The sequence below is a fragment of the Camelus dromedarius genome, chromosome 29 (genome assembly GCF_036321535.1).
Source record: "Camelus dromedarius isolate mCamDro1 chromosome 29, mCamDro1.pat, whole genome shotgun sequence".
NCBI lineage: Eukaryota > Metazoa > Chordata > Mammalia > Artiodactyla > Camelidae > Camelus > Camelus dromedarius.
Window position 1 is genome coordinate 15816415 of NC_087464.1, and position 21792 is coordinate 15838206.

A 21792-nucleotide genomic window follows, 5' to 3' on the forward strand; every position below is an offset into this window, starting at 1 on the left:
CTTACATGTGGAATCTAAAAAAACAAAACTAATGAACAAATATAACAAAATAGAAATAGAGTTATAGATACAGAGAACAAACATGTGGCTGCTGGAAAGAAAGGGAGTGGAGGGAGGAAAGAGGTGAGAGAGAGATTAAGAGTACAGACTTCCAGTTGCAAAATAAATGAGTCACAACTATGAAACATACAATGTGGGGAATATAATCAATAACTGTGTAATACCTTTGTATGGTGACATATTGTAACTAGAATTATCCTGGTGATCATTTTGAAAAGTATGGAAATATTGAATCACTCTGTTGTGTAACAGGAACTAACATGGTGTTGTAGGTCAATTTGACTTCAAAAACAAAGAAAAAGGAAAAAAAAGAAAGAAAGAAAGAAACTCATAGAAAAAGAGACCAGATTTGTGGTTACCAGAGGCAGAGGTAGAGCAGGGGGTTGCGGGGGATTGGATGAAGGTGGTCAGAAGGTACAAACTTCCAGTTATAAGATAAATAAGTACTAGGGATGTCATGCACATCATGATAGGTATAATTAACCCTGCTGTATGGTATATATGAAAGTTAAGAGAGTAACCCTGAGTTCTCATCACAAGGAAAAAGTTTTTTTCTATTTCTTTAATTTTGTATCTATATGAGATGATGGATATTCACTAAACTTGTGATGATCATTTTGTGATGTATGTAATCAAATCATTATGCCATACACCTTAAACTTACACAGGCTGTATGTCAATCATATCTCAATAAAACTAGGAGAGAAAAATAAAATCTCTGTCGTTTGATTACACCATAGGGGCTCTTAGGGTAAGCTTCAGAATCCCCAGAGAGGGCAAGTGATATGCCCCAAGCTGCACAGCACAGCATGCTCAGAGGGGAGAATAACTCCAGATGCCATTGGAAGCAAGTTGTGTGGAGACACAAAAGGGATCCCCTCCCTCTTCTGACATCCAGAATCCAGCATGTCTGGGTCCTTCCACTTGGGTTGTGACCTAGAAGCTGGAGGCAAGGGTCTGGTTAGCTCTCAGAATCTCAGGACTGATGACAGAGGCTGAGTAGGGGGTTTCCCAGAGGCCCAGGATTGGGGCTGGCTTGTTCAGCCCCCCTTAAAAAGGTGACTATCTGGCAATACCCTGTCTTTCATTTTTGGCCTACGGGCCTGAGAGTGAATCGGTCCTTCGTATTTATCTGTTTGTAGCTGGTGGAGTCTGTCTTCTAGGACTTAGGGCACTTGTCACAGTGGAATCCACGTGACCTTTCAGCCTACTGCTCCAAGCAGGCAGGAGATCCAGCTTCTACCCAGGGCGCCCGAGGTATATAAAACAGAGATAAGTAAAGCATGCCTTAACATTCATGCAAACTGTCTATGCTCTTGCCCCTAGAACCTTCTCTCTGTCTCGAAAGGAAAGGAAGGCCAGAACCTTTCCTGCTTTCTAGGCCGAGTCCGGAGGGGAGCTACTGCTCTCACAGCCAGCAGAATTCATCATCAGAGAGCCACAGAGCTGGGGGAGGCCAGCAGCAGAGGAGCTCAGCCCTGCCCAGGGCAGAAGTATCTCTCTGTAGAGGAGGGACAAGGGGCTTAACCTGTTGCTGGGGTCTTCTTGCTGCCTGCCATGGTGAAAGGCAAGTGTCAGAATTATAAAGGGCCACATGCGGTAATGCTCCCATTACAGCTTTAAAGTGTGTGTATTAGCCAAGTGCTGTGCACTGATCTGGCTCTGGGCCCTCAGGACACCAGAATGCTCAGGAGTAGGGACTCCTGATTATTTTTATTTTCTCGTTAACTGAAGGTAGCTGTAAGGCCTTTTCTGTTGCAGCTCTGGGTGAAACCTTCTCTGCTTTAGTAAGTTCCTTGGGGTCAGTGGTTCCTCAGTCAAGGGCTGTGCCAGGCTCTGGGTCTTGCCCTCCAGCCCCCATCCCCCAGTTTCCTCCTTCTGGAAGCTTGTGTGCAGACATAGAAGACTGAATGGGATCCTTACTGTTCCCAGCATATGTCCCAGAAGCGTCTTCTGTGCAGTAAATCTGGAGATGCCCATCTCTTTAGTTGTACCTGTCTCTTAAAAATTTCAGTAAACTAGGCTTTGGGTTTGTTGGGTTCTGGTAAACTGAGATTTTGCTTTTGATATTACAAAATTTAATTACAGTGTGCTTTTAAACACAATGTTTAGAGCTATCAAATCTCTCCATTAAGGTATCTGTCCTATTAGAAAATTCTAGAATCTCTGTAGAGGGAACACCTGGCTTAGGATTTTGGATTTGTTCTCAGGTATGGATTCAATGGTTTCTTGATGGTAGAAAAAACAATTTTGCTTGGGATTTTATTGAGTGCTTTACCCATTGTCCTCCAGTAGAAAGCACTGCTCTCTGAGCAAGTCTATTTGCTAATGGGAGAGGCCAGCTCCTTTTCAGTATTTTCGTAAAGGCATATAGAAGTGCTCAATTAAATGTGCATGCCTAACTGGTGACTCAATCTCTAGCTATTTTTAGTTTAGTGACTTTCTTTTGTGAAAGCCCATGGGTTAGTAGCCATTTCTGATGTTTAAACATAAGGTTCACATTCTCTCATATAGGGTGACTTTCCTTTTACCAGAACCTTGTAGGACATTTTCTGAAATTTCAGCATGTGGAGTGTGTGACCTTATGACTTTGTGGAAGAATATGGTTAAATAAAACTGTTACCCTGTTACCACATGAGTGAGTTTGCGCAAAAAAGGCAATTTCAAGATCTTAAGTTTGAATACAGCCAAGCACGTTGTTAACGTAAGTGCATTTAATTATCTGTAAATTCCCTTCTCTTTACCAAATTGTATGTGACTTAGGACAACAGTCCATTCACCTTATAGGACCTGTTCTGTAAGAGCCTTGGGACTAGATCTTGCTTTCAGTCTTCCTGCCACCAGCTATGTCCCAGCACCACAACCCCGCCCTAAACCCCCAGGGCTGCTCCCTGGTTGGATCTACTGAAGGACAGGGTCTAGGTACTTGATGCTTAATGTTCAAAAATTAAACAATCAATCAATGTCTCTTGGCATCTTTTGAAAACGAGGTTGTCCCTGTCATTGCCAGGGCTTTCCATCATTTGGGGCTGGAGGTGGTGAGGTCGGGGTTGGAGGAGGATTTCAAACCAGTTACCCTGAAGACTCAGGCAACAGAACTCTCCTTGCAAAAAGGACACGCAGGACTGGAACAGCCTGGCTGTGCTGAGATGCAGTTCTGTGAGCTGCTGGCAAAGGCGCTCACCCAAGGAATTTAAATCTCACTGTGAGGTCAGAATGGCGCCCAGATTGGCCCAGAGCACAGTTCTGGGTAGACTAGGACCTATCAAATGCAGAGAAACACCTCAAGTCAGGTGGTGGGCTTTGTTCTAGCAGTCTGCTCCAGGCTTGTTTCTCCTGTCTGCAGAGTGACTTTTTTTTTTCTTACAAAAGCTCTGATTTCTTTAGTTAAGTGGCAGATAAAGGGGGAAAAAACTGGCCCTTTTCCTCCCTGCTTTCTCCTCAAAGGTGTCATGTTGCCTACTTTTAGAGTTGACTACTTTAAACTGCCACCAAAAAGGCTGACAGATTAGGATGACGTGAGGTTTTTGTCGGCAACATGCCGTGGACTTCTGCTGTCCTCCTGACACTACTCACAGGCCGTTTTTGAGGACAGATGCCTGCCTGAGGCTTATGGTGCCGGCCTAGGGGGTTTTTGTTATTGTTGTTGTTTTTGTTTTGTTTTGTTTTTTATTATTGAAGTATAGTCAGTTCCAATGTGTCAATTTCTGGTATATAGCATAATGTCCCAGTCATGCATATGTGTATATACATATATTCATTTCCATATTTTTCATTAAAGGTTATAATAAGATATTGAATATAGTTCCCTGTGCTATACAGAAGAAATTTGGTTTTTCATCTATTTTTATATATAGTGATTATCATTTGCAAATCTCAAACTCCCAAATTTATCCCTTCCCACTCCCTTTCCCCTGGTTTTATTTCAAGGCATTGAAATAATGGCTTAGGGTTTTATTTCAAGGCATTGAAGAGGTTTGCTAGGAGAGCCGGGCCAGGCAAGGGTGGATTTCCCTTCAGGAAGGAGGTACGGATGAAGGAACAGTCTCCCCTCGGGAAGGAGGGGCCCTTCGGCAGGAGAGAGGGCATCTGCATGTATCAGAAGGAGGGGACCAGGCTGTGCGCATCAGACCCCTTTTAGCACAGAAACAAGAACACATCTTGCAACTGTTAATGGAGCTTGATGATGAATGCTTGTTATCCAGCAGTTTATTAAGTCTAATGTGGCTCCGTGTTAGAAGAATCCAGAGTGTGTCCTGGGATTAATTTTAAACTTGTTGGAGGAGGCCCAAGCAGTGGATCCTCTAGTTATTTCATTGTTGATGAGGCCTCTGTCTCAGCTGGGAAAGAGTATCTTTTGTGGTAATTTCTACCCGTCCAATTAGGGCATTTACTAAGGCAAAATGGAGGGGAGTTTAACAGTGGTGGTGGGATAGCTAATATTTTGGAGATTCTTACTCTATGCCAGGGGTTGTTTTCAAAATTCTCTGCATTAACACCTTCAGTTTGCAGATGAGGTCCAGAGAAAGTAAGAAATTTGCCCAAGGACAAGCACCAGGACTGGTGGGGCCAGGACTTGATATTGGGCTTTCTCACTCTGGGTCCTGAACCTAATCAAAATCCACTTCAACCAGACTGGAATTGGAAGAGAGAAATCCTTTAGGATTTTGGTTTGGTCTTCCTTAAGAAGCATTTGCCGTGGGACCCACATATGTATTGAAACTTGCCAGTGAGATCCTCTGGGTTGTAAGGAAGAGAGGGCCCTCCCCACCCGCCCCACAATATCTCGGTCTCTGGGCTCCCTCACTTTCTTGATAACAGGAGAGGAAAGGATGGTCCTGATAGCTGAACCACAGAGGCAAAGAGGCTAAGCCAGTGAATATTTGTGCATAGAGTACAGTATGTCCGGTGTTAGCAAGTAGCCTGCGGGTGTCATGTTGTTAGCTGATTACAGTCTGTATTGGTTGGATCTTGTCTGGGTAACAAAGGCACCTTTGGAGAAGGTGTGGCAGAGGGTCTCTTCAGCCTCTAAAGGACAGAGATGTGGAACTGCTGAGTCACGAGAGATAATGTGGACCTATTCTGCTACAGTTCTGGAGGCTAGAAGTCTGAAATCAAGTGTCGGCAGGTGGGTTCCTTCTTGAGGGCTCTGAGGGAGAGTCTGGGCCTGCCTCTCTCCTAGCTTCTGGTGGTTGCTGACAGTCCTTGGGGTTCTTGGTTTGGAGCTGCATCACCCCAGTCCTTCCTTGCATCTTCACATGGCCTCTCCTCTGTGTTCTGTGTCCAGATTCCTCTGTTTATGAGGACACCAGGCGTGGAGTTAAGGGCCACTCGGACTGGTATGACCCCATCTTAACTTGATCACATCTGCAAAGACTTGATTCCCAAATAAGGTCACATTCACAGTCTCCAGGTGGACATGAATTTTGGGGGAACAATATTCATCTTACAATACTGGGTAATGAAATTTTCTGTGTTCGAAGTCTCTGCTTGGTTTTGTCTCTTTTCTTCACCCTCTAAGTTTTAGATTTTCAATGAACATTAATATTCCAAAGCTGAAATCATCACTCACTCATGGAGGTGGCATGAATATGACAGAATTATGGGCATAAATGACACAGCTGAAAAATCTATAACTATTTAACTTATTTGAAGGAAGAACAAAGGCCCTCAGGGCTATTGGTTCTTAGGAGTTTTGTTTAATGTTCCACTAAGTAGACTGGAAAACAGGGCTATCTTCTGTTACAGAGCTCAGAGAAAGCATTTCCTGCTCTCTTTAGCCGAGGACTGCAACTCTAACCCTAGAATCTCAGAAATTTTGAGCTGAGAGAGGCTTTTGGCATCATCTATTTCTAATCTAATCCTCTCATTTTACAAATGAGTTCTTTAGGGCCCAGAAAGTTTAAGTGACTTGTTCAAGGTCACCAGCTAAGAAGGGGTATTGCAGGCACTAGGACCCAGGTCTCAGAACCCCCAGACTGGGGCATCTCGCAGATCTGTGCCTCGTTAAAATAACACCCTTAGTCACTGGAGAGCAGTGAGAAGCCCCGGCCTTCACACTGGTGGAGATGCCAGTGGAGCACATCTCAAAGACCGAGGGCAATACTGAAACTTCCTTTACTATTGGGCCTTTGGCAGCACCTTGGATTTCTTCATTACTGTAGAGACGAAAATGGAATTTTAACCATCATTTACAGCCCCTAAATCCCACTCATAGAATGGCAGTGGTGGGAGCTGGGAAGGGTGGGGCTCGCCGGGTGAGGAGCACTGATCAGGTACACAGTAAGCTCAGCCCGTCGTGGAGACGGAGGTAAGGTGGGGTGAGATGTTTCCTTTGTCTTCCACATCCCCAGCCCTAGGCCGCCTGACGTTCATTTTAACTGGATTTTACCTGCCCAGAAAGGGAGAGGGGGCACACACAATAGTACAATAGAAGCAACGTTTGTGATGTCTGGAACAAGTTCAGAACATTAATTTTTAGTGACAGGTCGAACTTGGAAAGAAAACACCATAAAGTAAAATGAGTATCAAGAGTTTTATTCTACAGTTGTCAGTTAATTCCTGGTTTAATGTATATAGTATGCGTGCGCATGCACACACAGTTTTTTTTTTCTTTCATGGAGGAGTTGGGGAGTTTGTAACCATCAGGCTGTGGACTGGGTTAAGCAAGAAGCCCCAATAGATGTTGAAGCTAGAGAGGAAGTGGTTGGGGAGCAGGGTGCTTCCATGGACTCAGTTTCTCCCTACCGACTGCTCATTAGTGGTCAGAATTTCAGTGGGATAAATGCACTCCTTGTATTCTGAAGGCAGGGAGGACAGCCAGAGACCTACACTGTATGTACTCAGGATTTTGCACCACGATGGCCTGAATACGCAGCCTCCAGATACAGCTCCCTCCAATGATAAATCCCACCTGTAGGGCTGGAGGGATCTGAAGCCCCTGCAGTTGGACCTGTTTTGCTGTCACACAGCCCGTAGGGATGGATGGAGGGGGCTGTGCCTCTTGGGCCTTAGTCTTAGTTTCCCCAGCTGCAGAATATGAGCCATGAATTAGATGATCCCCATCGGACGCTTCTTAAGCCAATATGCTCCCTTTCTACATGCAGGGGAGCCCAGCAGACACATGGTTGGCCAAGGAGTTTTGTAAGCAGCTGAAAAGTTTTGAAAATTCCACAAGACTGATTCTCAGCAGGGCAGAGTTAATGTCCTGGGGCAGAATTGCCTTAGCTGATTGTGAGTGATTTTTAACTTGCTCAGACTTGCCTGGACTGGTTACAGTCAGTGAGGTGTTGTGAGGAGCCCCCAGGGAGCGTGCTCCAGGTCAGGAAGGGCCATCTCCTCCCCCGGGGAGGCCACCTTGGTTGTCCACATCCCATCTTCATGCATTTGGACCATCTCTGCAGGTACCTAAGGAGGGGTCCAGAAGAGCCTGGGTCCTAAGGCGCGCACACACACACACACACACGCACACACACACACACACACGCACACACACACACACGCACACGCACACACACACACGCTTATGTACTACTCTTCTAAATCCCATACTTCTCTAAGGCCCAGTTTTAGTTCTAGCTGCTCCATAAGTCCTTCCCAGTTAATTTTTTCATGGACTATTTATTCTTGTCTCCATGTTTCTAAAGTGTATGTAGCCTTAACATAAACTTCTTTCCTCCCCAGTTCAAATGAGAATCGTACTTAATCGTGGTTCTACACAATGCTTAGCACAGTGCCAGGCACACAGTAGATCATCAGGTCCTTAAGCCTGCTCAAGTTCAAGGGAGGTGGCCCTAACGACATGCAGTAGAACTGCCCCAGTCCTCAGGACTTCAGTGCAAACTTGGATCAGGGCTGTATATTTCTAATACTTAGAAACCTCTCATAGGATTACCTTTATGAATTGAATTCAATTTTAAACCCTTGGCATTTTTCAGGAGTTGAAATTATTTCTTTATTGCATTTGCTATTAAAAAAGTTATAGGAGGACACTGCCTATCACGTCACTCAAGGTCCCCTTATGTAAAGGCCTGCAGAGTTTTTTGGTTTTTGTTTTTTTCAATAAATCTGTGCCAGGAAAGCCCTGTTTTCCCTGAGTATCTGCTGTGCTTTCTCTGGATGAGAAGAACATAATACCTGTGAGCTCTGCATTTTGGAGAACCGTAGGTCTGACTAGGTTTCCCTTTTCCCCCTGGCAGTCAGAAATCTCAGATACATTCTAGGCTAAATCCTATGCTTAATTGTTGTATATCTTGACACAGAGATTTTCCTTGTCCAGAGTTTCTTAAATTCTTTTTAGATTTTGTTAGTTGCTATTTTAAAGCTTTTTTGGTAATAAAAATATGTGTAGTCATTACGAATTTTGGAAAAGAAAAGGAAAATTGCCTATGTTCTAATAATAACCCAGCCAGTGTAGCATCCATAAAGATTTGGGGAGATAGTACTTCCTTCTGTGTCATTAGAAATTACAGACTAAAGGAGTCTGGAAATAACTGGCTTAAACGTGCAAGGTTTCATTCTCTCATATAAAAGAAACAGGCAGTCCAGGTCTGACATGGTGGCTCCATGGAATCATCAGGGACCCCAGGCCTCTGTCTTTCTCTTCTGCTGTCCTCCTAATGTGGCTCCTCAGGTTACTTCAAGGTCAATTCATGGCCCAGGATGGCTGTCAGAGTTGCAGCCATGTTGCCTGCATTCCAGGCAAAAGGGCAGAAGAAAAGTTAACTCCCTGCCTTTTAAGGCATCTGCCCAGAAAGCCCTTCTAGAATTAGCCCACATTTACTCACACAGACTCGCCTTCCTGCAAGGAAGCCTGGGATCTGTAGTTTTTTTTCCAAGTAGGCACATTTTCCAGGTTTCTATTGTGAAGAAAGAAGGAGAGATTCCTTCCTGGGAAGCCGTCAGCAGTCAGCTGCATTTCTGAATCTCTCTGTGAATGTCTGTTCAGCGTTTTGTGGAAGCTATCTCAAATACTTTGTAGGAAGGATAAAGGTGTAAATAAACACCAATGCAAATATCAGTAAATTAAAACATACTGTATCTTGTTATTTGCTACTCTGCCTTTCTGTTATTCTTTTTTTTATTAATTTCTCATTTATACATATACTGAAAGTGTGTATTTTGAATTTTCAGTCAATACAGACTTATCCAAGGCTGCCTTAGATAAATTTCTCAAGGGGTTGGATATTCCATGCCTACGGGGACCATTCAGGTACCATCAATGTTTAATTCGGCCAGGGGTCAGTGTTGAGGACCATGATAGGGAGTGGTGGGGACTGTGGCAACCTGGAGAGAGCATGGCCTGCGTAGAGGGGGCAGCCCCACTCAGCTTCATTCCCTGCTGCCATGTGAGAATGCTGGCAAAATCTTGCCAAATCTTCTGATTTTTTTTTTTTTTGCAAGAGAAACCAGAAATCCAGATTTTTATCTGAAAATCTGGTGTTTATAACTTGGAAGCTAATAAATTCAGTTTTTTAAAGTGCCAGCCAAATACAACACTGCCCTGTGGGCTGCCAGTCTAAGATCTTTGATCTGGCACATCCCTGATTGTTTAGTTGGCAGCCGAGCCCTGGAAAGGTCAAGTGGCTTGTGATGCGGCTGGATACATCACTGTTTAGTCCCCACCTCAACAAAGCCTGGTCCTCTGTGGCTAATTTGTCTCAGAATAGGAAGGAATAATCAAAAATTGAAGTTGAGCAAGGCTACTCTGAAGGTTAATTGAATCTCCTCTTTAACTGGCTTTTATTTTCCTTTTAAATCATTTTGGTGTGCTGGAATCGAAAAAAATTGGCCTTGCATACCAACCCTCCTATTTTACAGCCGTATGACTTTGAGCAAACTTTTGATGTCTCATTTGTGGTTTTCTGTACCATCCATTTTCTTTCTTGTTTCTCTCTTTTACTTTTCCTACTTTCAAGTAGCACAGCATAGGAGGATTCCTGGAGCCTGATATGAATCTTGGTTTCTCTGCCTGCTAACTGTGTGACCTTGGGCAAGTTACTCAAGTTTTCTATGCCTCAGTTTCCTCATCTGTAAAATGGGGATGATGGTAGTTCCTACCTCAGAGGTACTACTAAATGCATTAGTATATGCAAAGTCTAAAGAGCAGAGCTTGGCACATAGAAAGTGCTATAAACACTGGCTCGCTCTCTCTCCCCCTTTCTCTTTTTTGTTTCCTCTGCTTCTTTGGAAGCCATAGATCTTCAGCCCAGTGGGCCCGGCTGTGGTTCCCCGTCTCACACTGAGCAGCCTCCAGATGCCCCCTGTATGGACAAGACCCTGCAGGTGATTCGGCTCCCCAACCCATGACTTTCAGTTCTCTTCTGTTTCTGAAACTACAGTTTTTGAGCCCATCTGTGCCCTTTTACTTTTCTCAGCTCAAGTTTTTCTTCTGTCACTGCTGTATGTTTGGAAGGGATGGAACAAGTCACCTGCCTGCTGTCTTGACATAAACCTGGCTTGAGCTATTTCACTGGTCACACAGAGATGGTACCTGTCAGGCATGTCTGAAGATTCTGTTATGAGATAAAGGGGAAAAGCGGGGTCAGTGTGCTTTAGCCAGAGTTCTGAACGCAGCAGGTAACTCGTCGTGCAAACCACAAAGTACCTCTCGGTCCTTGGATTCACAAAGGCTTCCCCCAGCAGGTCCGTCCAAACGGCCAAGAGTGTGTCACACATGTTAACTAAAGAAATTGTCTTTTTCCCTAAAGATGTTGAATGCAGAAAAACTTTGACTGTGCTTATATTGCCATTAAATTGCTTCCTTCTCAACCTTAAAAACATCATCATCCAATCTTTCCAGCTTTTAGATTAATTCCAAGAAGAGATCTGCCCTGACCAGCCCAGCCACACAATTGACTCTTCAAGATCAGTTCTTATTGGCAGTGGAGAGGAACAGGCGACACAGGTATGTATTGCCAAGACATGGGTTTTTGCTTCTTCTCCCCACCTTCCCTTACATTAGTTAAGTACAAGTCGGGAGGGAGGGACTTACTTTATGTTTTTAATTCAATTAGGCTTCTCTAGACTGGCCCGGAAACTGGTAAAGCCACCCAGCTCATTCCTCTGCTCTTTGTAAGAAAGGGGTCAAGAACGATGTCTATTTCAGTTCCTTATCACCAGCATCAAGTCAGAGAAGCTGGAATTCCTGCTAGATTTTGGTTTGGGCCCTTCCCTCACTACACTTAAGAATCCTTATTAACAAGCTATGTCATCTTGGATATTGGTTTCTCATCGGTTTGGCAAGCATGGGTGGCAGGGCTCTGGAGAGATGAGGACATGGGCCACGGGTTGAACCCGTGGAGCATCTTTGAGTGTGGTGCTGTGTACTTTTTTAGGTCACAGGCCCCTTGGAGAATCTGACTAAACCTGCAGATCCTCTCCCCAGAAAACTGTACATACACACACCCTTTCATGTATGATTTCAGGAGGTTCCTGGACCCCAGGATCCCATAGGGAACCCACAGACCCCAAGTTAAAAATCTTTGTTTTAGGGGTTTATAAATAGCCAGCTTTGGGGGGACATGGCCCCAGGAGTGAGGTGACATGTCCCCAGAAGTTAAGTTTTAAGGAAATCATCAGTTAATAAAGGCTCAAAGGTTCATACGGCTGAAAAGCATATTCTGAGGTCCAGCCTTGATTCTAAATTATGCCACATAAATTTTTCAAAATTATTTTCTTGCCCGGATGAGGAGTTAAGGAACTGGGATCTCTGATTGCCTTTCCTCACTGAGTTGGGAACCCCTGCCAAAGGTCATCTGCAGTGCTTTTGGGTCCAGTGTTTGCCAGACTCACCTTGATTTTAGAAAAGGGCTTCTGAGACCTCCCTGGCCTGGCTGTAGGTCTCAAGGGAGTTCATGTGGTTATGCCCCAAACATGTTTTTGAGAGACTGCTTTGTCCTGTCTGTTCTGTCTGCACTGCTGGCCACCAGAGTTCCCGTGCTGACTGTTTTTAGCAGAGGCTACTTGAAACCATTCCAGGGGAAGCTGTTGCCATAGCTACCGTGGCTGCCAGAGTTACCATTTTCTCCTCTTTGTTAGCTTGTGGTTTCCCTGACTTCTAGGGTAACAGCTGATGTTCTGTTTTTCTGCCGTGCAGCAAGGAAAAGACTGGATTTTTGTTACTTGTCGACATTTGCTTGTATATGTTTGGTGGGGTTTGGGGGTGTGTGTGTGTGTGTTTTGTGTACAAGATAAAGCTACCTAAAAGAATGAAAATCCAGATATGCATATACATTTTCTGTACTCCAGTTTTTACTTTTGGTCTAGCAGTTGAATTTGGTTCACTTTTAGTCCAATTTTGGACTAATGGCTACAGTCAGGTGCCTTCAGTGGGGGAAAAAATTGGCCAAATTCCATTTCACACTGTCTGCCACCCTCAGGAGCAAGGACCACTGGGACCTGGGCTGAGTCTGAACTTGACTCCAGCACCAGAGCTGCCTCCATGGGGGCAGATGGCTGAGTCAGGCCCTTCCAGCTCTGAAAACAGAGGTGGGGCCAGCAGGCAGTACAGCCACACCTCGTGGCAACAGCAGCCCCACCTCACGTCTCTGTCGGAGGCTGTCAACCCAACACCTCACGCACACCTGGTGCACCAGGTGCGGGTTAAGTCTACAGAGATTCGAGGCTGCCTGTTAACAGAAATAAAAGCAGGCCCTCCCGGTCCCACTCGTACCTCTCTGACTGGACTTCTTTCTCCTGCTCTTAGCGCAACACTATTCTCAGTATTTTCCAGTTTGCTTATCTTAGAAATAAATGTTCATAAGATTAAAAAAATAACACTCAGCCCAGTTTATCAATGCCCAGCACCGTTTGTGATTTGGGCTGTTGCCAGTTTGTTGGCGGCTCTAAGGCGCCAATGGGAATCTGCCTGGGTGGCTTCTGTGCACACATCTGGAGCATGACATGCCATCGTGGGCTTTGTCTCTTAGTGTGATGGGCTTTTCCCCTCCCCACATGCTGCTAAACCTAGACGTGTACCCCTGCTCCCTAGATCAAGATGAATGCCATGCTGGAGACCCCCGAGCTCCCGGCCGTGTTTGACGGGGTGAAGCTGGCTGCCGTGGCCGCTGTGCTGTACGTGATCGTCCGGTGTTTGAATCTGAAGAGCCCCACAGCCCCGCCTGACCTCTACTTCCAGGACTCGGGGCTCTCGCGCTTTCTGCTCAAGTCCTGTCCTCTTCTGACCAAAGAGTGAGTAGACCTCATACCCACCTCCTGATCTGTTTGACCTGTGCAGTGTTCAGCGAAGAACCTTCTCACAAGGTGGCCTCAAGGCATCTGTGTAAAGTGGTGGCATTGGTGTGAAAATAGCCACAGTCTCAGGAGGAGTCTGGCATTTGAATCCTGGCGGGTAGGAGACAGAATCAGATTTTTGTTGCCTGGAAACGTCCCTTTCTCCACGGTGTGGTGTCATCATCTGTGACAAGGACTTTGCAGAAAACAGTAGTCCTTTTTAGGTAGAGACAGAAAATTCGGACAGTATTCTAGCCCTTTAGCAAATGCTCTGTTGCCAATTCTAAGATAAAGAAACCCTCCTGACCCAAAATAATAAGTTAAAAAAAGCACAGGCTTATCAGTGGGATACTCTCCATCTGCCTTATTGAAAGCTATACTGAACTTTAGCTCAGAGAACCCCACTTAAAGAGAATGTTTTCATTCCGAGTGAACCAGATTTCCCTGCAGGAGCCCCAGGTCTATATTTTGGAGGTGGCAGGTGTGAGCACTGCTTCTGACAGAGGAAACCATCATTGTAAAACAAAGGAAACCTGCATTCCACGGACACATACTGTTTTCAGGAGAAGCGTTGTGAAATTTTCCCCCATTGACGTCTCCTGAATAACTTCGTCTTCCTTCAGGGCTGGGGCCGAGCCTCTCACTTGAAGCATTCCATGCTCTCCCGGATCTGACTTCATTCCTCCTTTCTCATCATTGCTCCTTCACCTCGCTTGTGCCTCTTCAAGCTTATTTCCTTCTGCTAGGTCTGCCTTCACAGACAGAAGCTGCTCGGAGAGCTTTCTTATCCAAACTGTGTCCCCTGAGCACCTAACAGGGTTTCTAATACCCGGTGGACAGTAGCAGAAGCACTTCCCTCTATCCCGGTATAACCTCTCACCCCCTCATTTGGGTGAATGATTTTCTTCTAAGAGCAAACAGGCAGCACAGGCATCTGAGAGTTTGGGCTCTTGCTTTGCCCTATTTGGTTGTCTAGTTAATTTTTATATGCAGTTAGCCAAGGATGAAGAGCAGTGGACTGTGGGTGTTTGGGGTGTTTGTGTACAGTTTGCTTATAGTTGTAACAATAATGCCATGACCCCCCAAAAAGTGACTGTCGAGTTGAGAGAGATATAACTCAGTCATATTGCCTAACACCACGTACAGTAGAAGTATCATCATATTGGGTTTGGAGCCACCCCTGCTGAGGGGACTTTACATTACAGTAGGTTCCACAGTCATCAGACAAGCGCATGGTCTTCTTATTAAGCATGTTTGCAGTGAAAATCTCCTCCCTAAAGAGTCTGCACAGAATCTGTATGTTTTCAAAATTGTCCAGCATTTTTCTTCAGTACTTAATTTAGATAATTCACTCATCTGGACTGGCAAGGAACCTTTGCAGCTACTTTCAGATTGAGGGGGACCCTGCTAGACCCAGATCCTGGGTCTTCTCTCATAGAGAGCTTTTGAAAACCAAGGCATTAAAAGCCCTACAAGATTATAGACAGATGAATACAAGTTTCCAGCCAGCATTGGTTCCTGAGTAATTAGAGGAAGCCCTGGGGAGACTGCTCCTGTGCAGGCTCTGGAAAAATGTCACACAAAATTTGATTCTATACTAATTGTACAAAGTGTTAGAAAAAAAAAAAAGCTGATTTTGGCAGGTTTTTGTTTTTTTTTTTTTTACCTCTTCTTTTCCTTTGAAATATAACCCAGAAACATAAGTCTGATAGTTTCTCTTTGCCTTTTCCCCTTCCTGGCACACTTTCTTGATGAGCCTATGGCACTGGCCTGACACCACATGATCTCTGTTGCAACGGCCCCCACCCACCCTCCTGGTATGGAAGTGCGTCCTTGGTTGCAGAGTCTCCTTGGGACCCCATGGCTCTGGCCAACCCCTCAGCCCCTACATTAACCAGTGGCCACCCCTCTTCCTAGTGAAACCCAAATTAGGGAGGGTGGAAGTCAGCCTAGGCTAAAGGCAGAGCTGAGGCATGTTTAGGACTCTGCCATGGATTGAAGGTGGCTGTGAAGGGACAGATTCCCCATAAACTATGTAATTCCAAGACCTGTGCCGTCAAGCAGAGGACCAGCCCTCATAGAGCGCGCTGTAACATGCTTAAGCAGCTAAATGTTTTCTGACTTGATTGTGACAAACGATTATTAAAGGGCAAAAGGACTCACTTTTTCCCCATCCATCTTTTAACTAACTTCTTTTTTTTTTTAATTTAGAGTCTAATTGGGGGAAAAACTATCCTGCATTCATGTCACGTTATCACCAAAATGTTTTCCTGTGACTCTTGCACATCACCGCATTTAAAATTTTGAGTTATCTCTCAGAAGTGTTATGCTGTTGAGTCCTCTTAACAACTTTGAGGTTGGATTCATTTTTCCTCTCATTTTGAGGATGTATCAGAAAGGGAGACTGAACTCAAGTCTGACCCCCGAACTGGCTTCCATCTTTTCCACAGGGAGGGGGACAGAGACCTTTCTCAGGGTGCAGGTGAGAGACGTGGGGCAGAGAGCAGTAAGGGGCCAGCCCACGATGAGTCCTTAGCAGGACTGGCGCCAGAGTGGCCTTCCGATTCCTGTAGGACCCTTGTTCTATTTTAATCACTCTGTCGGAAGCCACTGTCCTTGATGTTCTTTCTCTGGGTGGCAGAGATCTGTAACAGCCTCCCATATATCTGAAGCTGAGGGCAGGAAACACATCTGTTAGGGATAAAAGTGCTTCTCCTGGGACTTTGAAGATTTTTTTTTTCCTAGAGGAAGCCTATCTGCCACCTTCATAAACAATCATCTAGGCTAGAAATTTCAGTTAATAGCTTTACAACAAGCTGATGTGTTACTCAGCAACCCTGACTGCAATCGGCCGGTTATTACAGTTTATGTGCGGAATCAGAACATAACCTCTTGCTGTTCTCGTATAGAAAAAAAGTTGGTGTAAGGTGAACACTGAAAACATGTTAGGAGAAGAGGGATTTTTTTCCCTCCTTTCAGCTTTAAAGTCAGTTTCTAAGTCTGTTTTGAGATCATCTATCCAGAGATACATTAGAAATGAATCTTTCAATTCATTTCAAAGAGGAAAACTTGTCTTAGATGGGATGATGCGTCTCTTGTTCACTTAGCAACAGATCAATATTTACCTAGTGATTCTTTTTTCTGTTGTTCTCAGGAGGTGTTTGCTTTCAGTGAAACAAGCAGACTAGAAGCTCATATCAGAATTATGAGAAAATCTAGATGATGATACAGATCTCCATTTTTTTTCCTGAAGAAAAAAATTGAATGTATATTCTTTTATTTTTTTTGAAATGGAAAATAAAGTGAAGCACACAAAAGTCACCTATAAATCTCCTTCTCAGAGAAACATACCATTAGTACTTTGGTCATCGTCCCTGTGGGGTTTTTTCTGCTGCATATACCTTCCCCCAATAAAATCAGTGGCGTAGGCAGCATTTAGTAACCTGCTTTAACCCTTAGCATGCCATGGACATTTACCCACATTACTCCATTATCTTCTAACATTTGATTTGATTTTTAACAGCTTCAGAATTCTGTAAACCATTCACATTTCCTAATGGCTATTGGCAGTAGTGGTGTGGAGAAAAAGCCTTGAATTGAAATGTGGATTAGGATGCAAACCGAGGTCGTCTTCTAAACTAGCCACGGAACCCTGAACCAAGCAACAGGCCCTTTGGTCCTTGGTTTCCTTCTATGTAAAATGAAAGAGGCAGCTCTCCTGCAGTGCCCTTCAGCACTGACATCCCCCGAGTCTAGGACCACTGCCTTGTCACCACGCATTGGAAGAGTTTCTTAGAGGAAGGACCCTGGGGTTGGGGGCCCTGGCTACAAGGTAAGGACAAGAACCCAAAGAGAAGGGTTTTCTTGTGTATCTGCCCTCTCCTAACTCTTCTCATCCCCCATGCTCTAGGACGAGGGGACATGGGCTCCCTTGGGCTTTTGTTCTTTTAAGACCCTTTTTGACCTATTGTTTACATATAGTAAAATTCACAAGCCTTAAGTATACAGCTCAGAGCCTTTTACAAACATATTCACCTGTGTAACTGCCACTCCCTTGGGCTTTATAGGGCTGTCCGGAGTCTGACTCTGACCCACCCATCTGTCAAGAACCACTTGAGTTGGATTCCTCAAGCAGTCCAGCACCCAGGGCATTACAGTGTGACCCCAGCCCAGCCTCACCACCCACGGCATTCTCCCATGGCCCATTAAGTGCCTGCGCCTGAGGCTCTCACCCCCAGCTCCCCCAAATCCCTTCTTTCTCTCTCCATCAAAATGTCTCTTATCCTGTATCTAAGTAGCTTCTATTCTGAGAAACCTTCCCTGACTTCCTCCCACTCCTCTTTGGTCAGAACGAGCCCCTCTCCCATCCTCCTACCCATGCCCCCCCAGCATGTATCTTCTGTGTCCATTTAGCACAATTCATCCTGTTCTACAGGGATTTGTATCTGTCTCTTTTCTTCATCAGTGAAGTACATGGACCCCAAATCAAAAGCCATACTCTCGACCAGACGGAACAGGATCCCTAGCGGTTCCAAATCTTAAATGTGCTGTTCTGTCTCTTGTTTTCCATAGACAGGTGAAGATGTGAGATGTTCCCATTTTGGCGAATGCCATGTGTTTGAGCAAAAGAAACCACACTGTCTCCAGCTTATGCTGTCAGTGCTGCTCCAGGGTACTGCTACTCCAGGGAATCAGGTGTACCTTTGGCTCTGTTCAAATTTTGTTTATTAGGAAGTCACTATGCTGTTTCTGAAAGAAGATGGATTGATTGTTTGGTCTTAAATTAGGGCAACCCCAGGTAGATGCTTTAAGGTGCAGTTTGCAGCCTCTGCCCTTCCCTTGGGCCTCGCTGAAGTTTCCATCACCAGGTCCTGGTTAGAAAGCAAAGATGGGTAGCAGGTGGCCCATCTCTGGAAGCCTTCTATTATAATGTACATATTCCCTGTGGGAAACCAGGCTTCTGCTTTTTCGTTCATTAGCAGGTTTGTGGGTGTGGATCGTGGTACAGCTAAAGATGAAGGCATTTAGGAGGAATATGATGGAGTGCTAAGCTAGTAGACAAGCACAAAAGCAGAGAGCTGAGGTGTTTTTACTGGACGCAGGAGACACTTGTGAGCCCCTACAGGGTCTGGAGAAGGGAATCAGTTTCTCAGCCACATGCTTGTGGGTTCTCTCTTCCCCAGAGACAGAAACATAACAGCTTTCTTCTGCAACCAGCTGCTACCAGGATTAATAAGAACTGGATGTTATTGTTCTCCGTGGGTTTGAGAGAGACCTGAAACTTGGAGAAGAGCGTCACACCCATTCCAACACCAAGTCAAAAATAGGAGTTGACTCACCTATCCCGTGGTGCTCTCTCTGAGCATTTCCTCTTTGAAGTTGCTTCAGACACTCATCAGAGAATGGCAGAAACCCCGTGACCTTTCCATAGATCATAATGGGTTCATCTTCTGTGGTTTTTCTATTTCTCTCCTCACTCGCCAGAGTATGAACTCCAGACAGGAATCCTATTGAAATGTTGTTCCCATCAGAATGAGTCCAGATCTTTAGTTTCCTGCCAGTAGTCATCCATTACTCTTGGTTAATTAACATTTGAGGCTCTACTTCTCTGAGACTTCATTGTTAGGAGGTATTGAAAAAGGATCATTTTTTTAAAAACTTTTTCATTGTAGAAATTTTCTAGGGGCACTTTTTTGTTGGTTTCTGTGCAACTCTGCTTCCTAATTATTTCTGATAAGTCAGAGCAAATCTACTTTTGATTTTTCTCTCAAATAATACCAATTCCCTCTCTATTGCAGTCATACATATTCACTTCCTAACAGTAATTTTCATTTTTCTTTTCTTTGTCTCAAATAAAGGCCTGATCCTATATATGTAAGTACATATACGTATATGTATATATATGCAAGATAGACTATTTTGTCCTAGTGTACCAAGGACATATTAAATAATTAGAAGTACTCTACAGAAATGCATGAATTCACATCGCTCTGACAGTGCACTATATGGAGTTACTTTACTGATCTGAAGAGCAAAGGACTCAGTATGTAAACTCCTCTTCTGCCTCCCATTTCCTCTCTTGCCTCCTTTTTATTTTACTGTCTGTTTGCAGTGGCAGTGCCAAAGGGGAGGCTAGGGCAAGGGTCTTGGATATGGACAATTGGTGTTTTCTGAGTCTTAAGTAAAACACCATGCAAATGCAGCTTTGCATACTCCCTTTCAGTCAGATGGCCACCCCTAGGCACCTCCTGGGTAGAAAGTCTGGAGCCAGCACAGCTTATTTATAGTGAGTTAAAGTTGAAAAGAATTTCATTATCTTGGGCTTAAATTCTTAATTCCATCTTGCTCACAGAGACATTCCAGATCAGATTTAGATCCTTTCCTCCTTGGCTGAACACTAAAGCTTTGTCCTTTTTATAGGATAATCTCCTAATTGCCAAGAATCTTAATTCTATTGACCTCATTTTACCCATTTTAAGAACTGTGCAAATATTTCCTTAGATGCTTGTGTTAATGGTTTACCCATTAACAATCGACAAGTGGATCTGTAGCACTCCAACATACTTATTATGTAGGCACCAGACCTTCAGAGCACCTTTGTTGGGAAACTTCCATTGCAAGAGACTTCTTGAAAGATAAAAGACCTAAAATAGTCTTTGCGGAAACTGATGATTGATAGTTAGCTTCAGTGAGGTCACATTTTCAGGTGACTTCATCTTAAAATTGCTTGTGTTTCTGATGACATGGCCCAAACCAAAACTGTCAAGGTGAGAAAGTTGAATTGCTAAACTTGGGATCCTGTCCTCTGTTGCTGGGCTGACCAAACATCCTGGTTTTCCCAGGGCCAACAGATTTCCTAGAATATGGGACTTTTGATGCTAAAACCAGGGAAGTACCAGACAAACGGGGATGCGTTGGTCACCCTCTGTTACTCACTGTTTTCTGCCATCAGATAGTGAGGTTTTTATAGGTGTGTGTTGCTTTAGCAGAACTTTCTAGAATATGCTTATCTGTATGGTTTTGTGATGCTCTCTTGTCGTGTGGACCGGGATGAAGGTTTAGTGCCTAAGTTGCTGTGAGCTGTCACAAGGGTGGAGTTGTTGACTTTTTGAGGAAATATTTTTCTGTTCTCATGCCATAGGAAAGGGCTGCTGTTTTAACAGGGCTAACCCACAGCCATCAACAGTGGCTTCTTTCAGCTTTTTGGAACTGTGTTCCTCTTATTGAAAGCTCCAGGGCAGCTGCATCATTTCCTTCCGTTTACATTTCTGCTCAAAAAGCAGGGTCTGCATTTTCCCAGTAGTTTTCTCATTAACCAGGAGAGTCTGTGACTTTGTTTTCTCCTTCAGTGTTACTCTTACCATCAGCAGGCTGTTAGGTCAATCAGAGTAGTTTATAATAGTTAAGTATGTCATAAACATCCTTAACCCCTAGATAGCTTATATTTATTTTTTAAAATACAGGTTACATTCCCGTGAAAAGACTCCCCCAGCCACCATCCAGTTCCCTTCAACCAGTGTTTCCAGTTTCTTGACTATTTTTCCAGACATATTTTATGCGACAACAATTATGCACACACACACACACACACACTCACACATACTTCTTTTCCTTTTATTGCACAGAGTAGCATGCTGTATACTCTTCTGTACTTTGCTTTTCTGTATGAAATACCGCTGAGAGATTCATCCATATGAATGTAGGAATAGCTTCCTCCATGTATGTCTTGGCTACATGGGATTCCATAATGGACCATCATTTGTTTAATTAGTCTTCTGGAGGGAGGTTTCATTTATTTCTAACCTTTTGCTTTCACAATGCTGCAACAGATAGTTTTGCATTTGCATCATAATGTACACGTGTCTGTGTAGGATAAACTCCCAGAAGTGGAATTGCTGGGTCAAAGAGGATGTGCACAAAACATTGTGTTAACAGTGCCCTCAAGCCTGTCCCCACAATCACCGAGAGAATGAGTGCTGTTTCTCCCAAACCTTGCTAAGGGTTCTGCTACTCTTTGACATTTGCCAATCTGATAGGTAAAAAGTATTCTCTCACTGTGGTTTTAATTTGTATTTCTCGTATGGAAAAAGCTGCGCATCCTTTTTACATTTAAGAGCTATTTTTATTTCCTTTTCTCTTAACTGCCTATTGGTAGCCACTGCCATTTTTGTGATGGTTGCTGGTCTTTTCAGAAGCATCTGAGAGAGCTCTTTATGGACTAGGGAGATTAGCCCTTTGTGGTATGAGTTGCAAATATTTGTTCTCCGTTTGTCATTTGTCTTGTGACTTTGCCCAGGGTAGTATTTGCCATGCAGAATTTTTTTTTAACATTTGCATAGTCAAATCTTTGGATCATTTCTTTTGGGTTCTGGGATTTCTGTTTTCCTTAGAAAGGTCTTCTTCATTGTACAATTATTTTAAAAAACCCAAACTTTCTTGCGGCACGCGTATGCTTTCATTTTCTCTTTTGAAATGTTTGATCTCTCTTGAATTTGTCCT

The 21792-nt window shown here is 44.1% G+C and overlaps 1 protein-coding gene across 1 annotated transcript in view; it reads left to right on the forward strand.

Annotated features, from left to right (window-relative positions):
• ABHD2 (abhydrolase domain containing 2, acylglycerol lipase) overlaps positions 1-21792 on the forward strand; it is an 89805-nt gene that overhangs the window by 11959 nt on the left and 56054 nt on the right. Inside the window, exons 2-3 of the mRNA XM_010986734.2 lie at positions 10862-10966; positions 13052-13251. Coding sequence (XP_010985036.1) covers positions 13058-13251 — 194 coding nt within the window. The 5' untranslated portion in view covers positions 10862-10966; positions 13052-13057. The remainder of the gene's footprint in view (positions 1-10861; positions 10967-13051; positions 13252-21792) is intronic.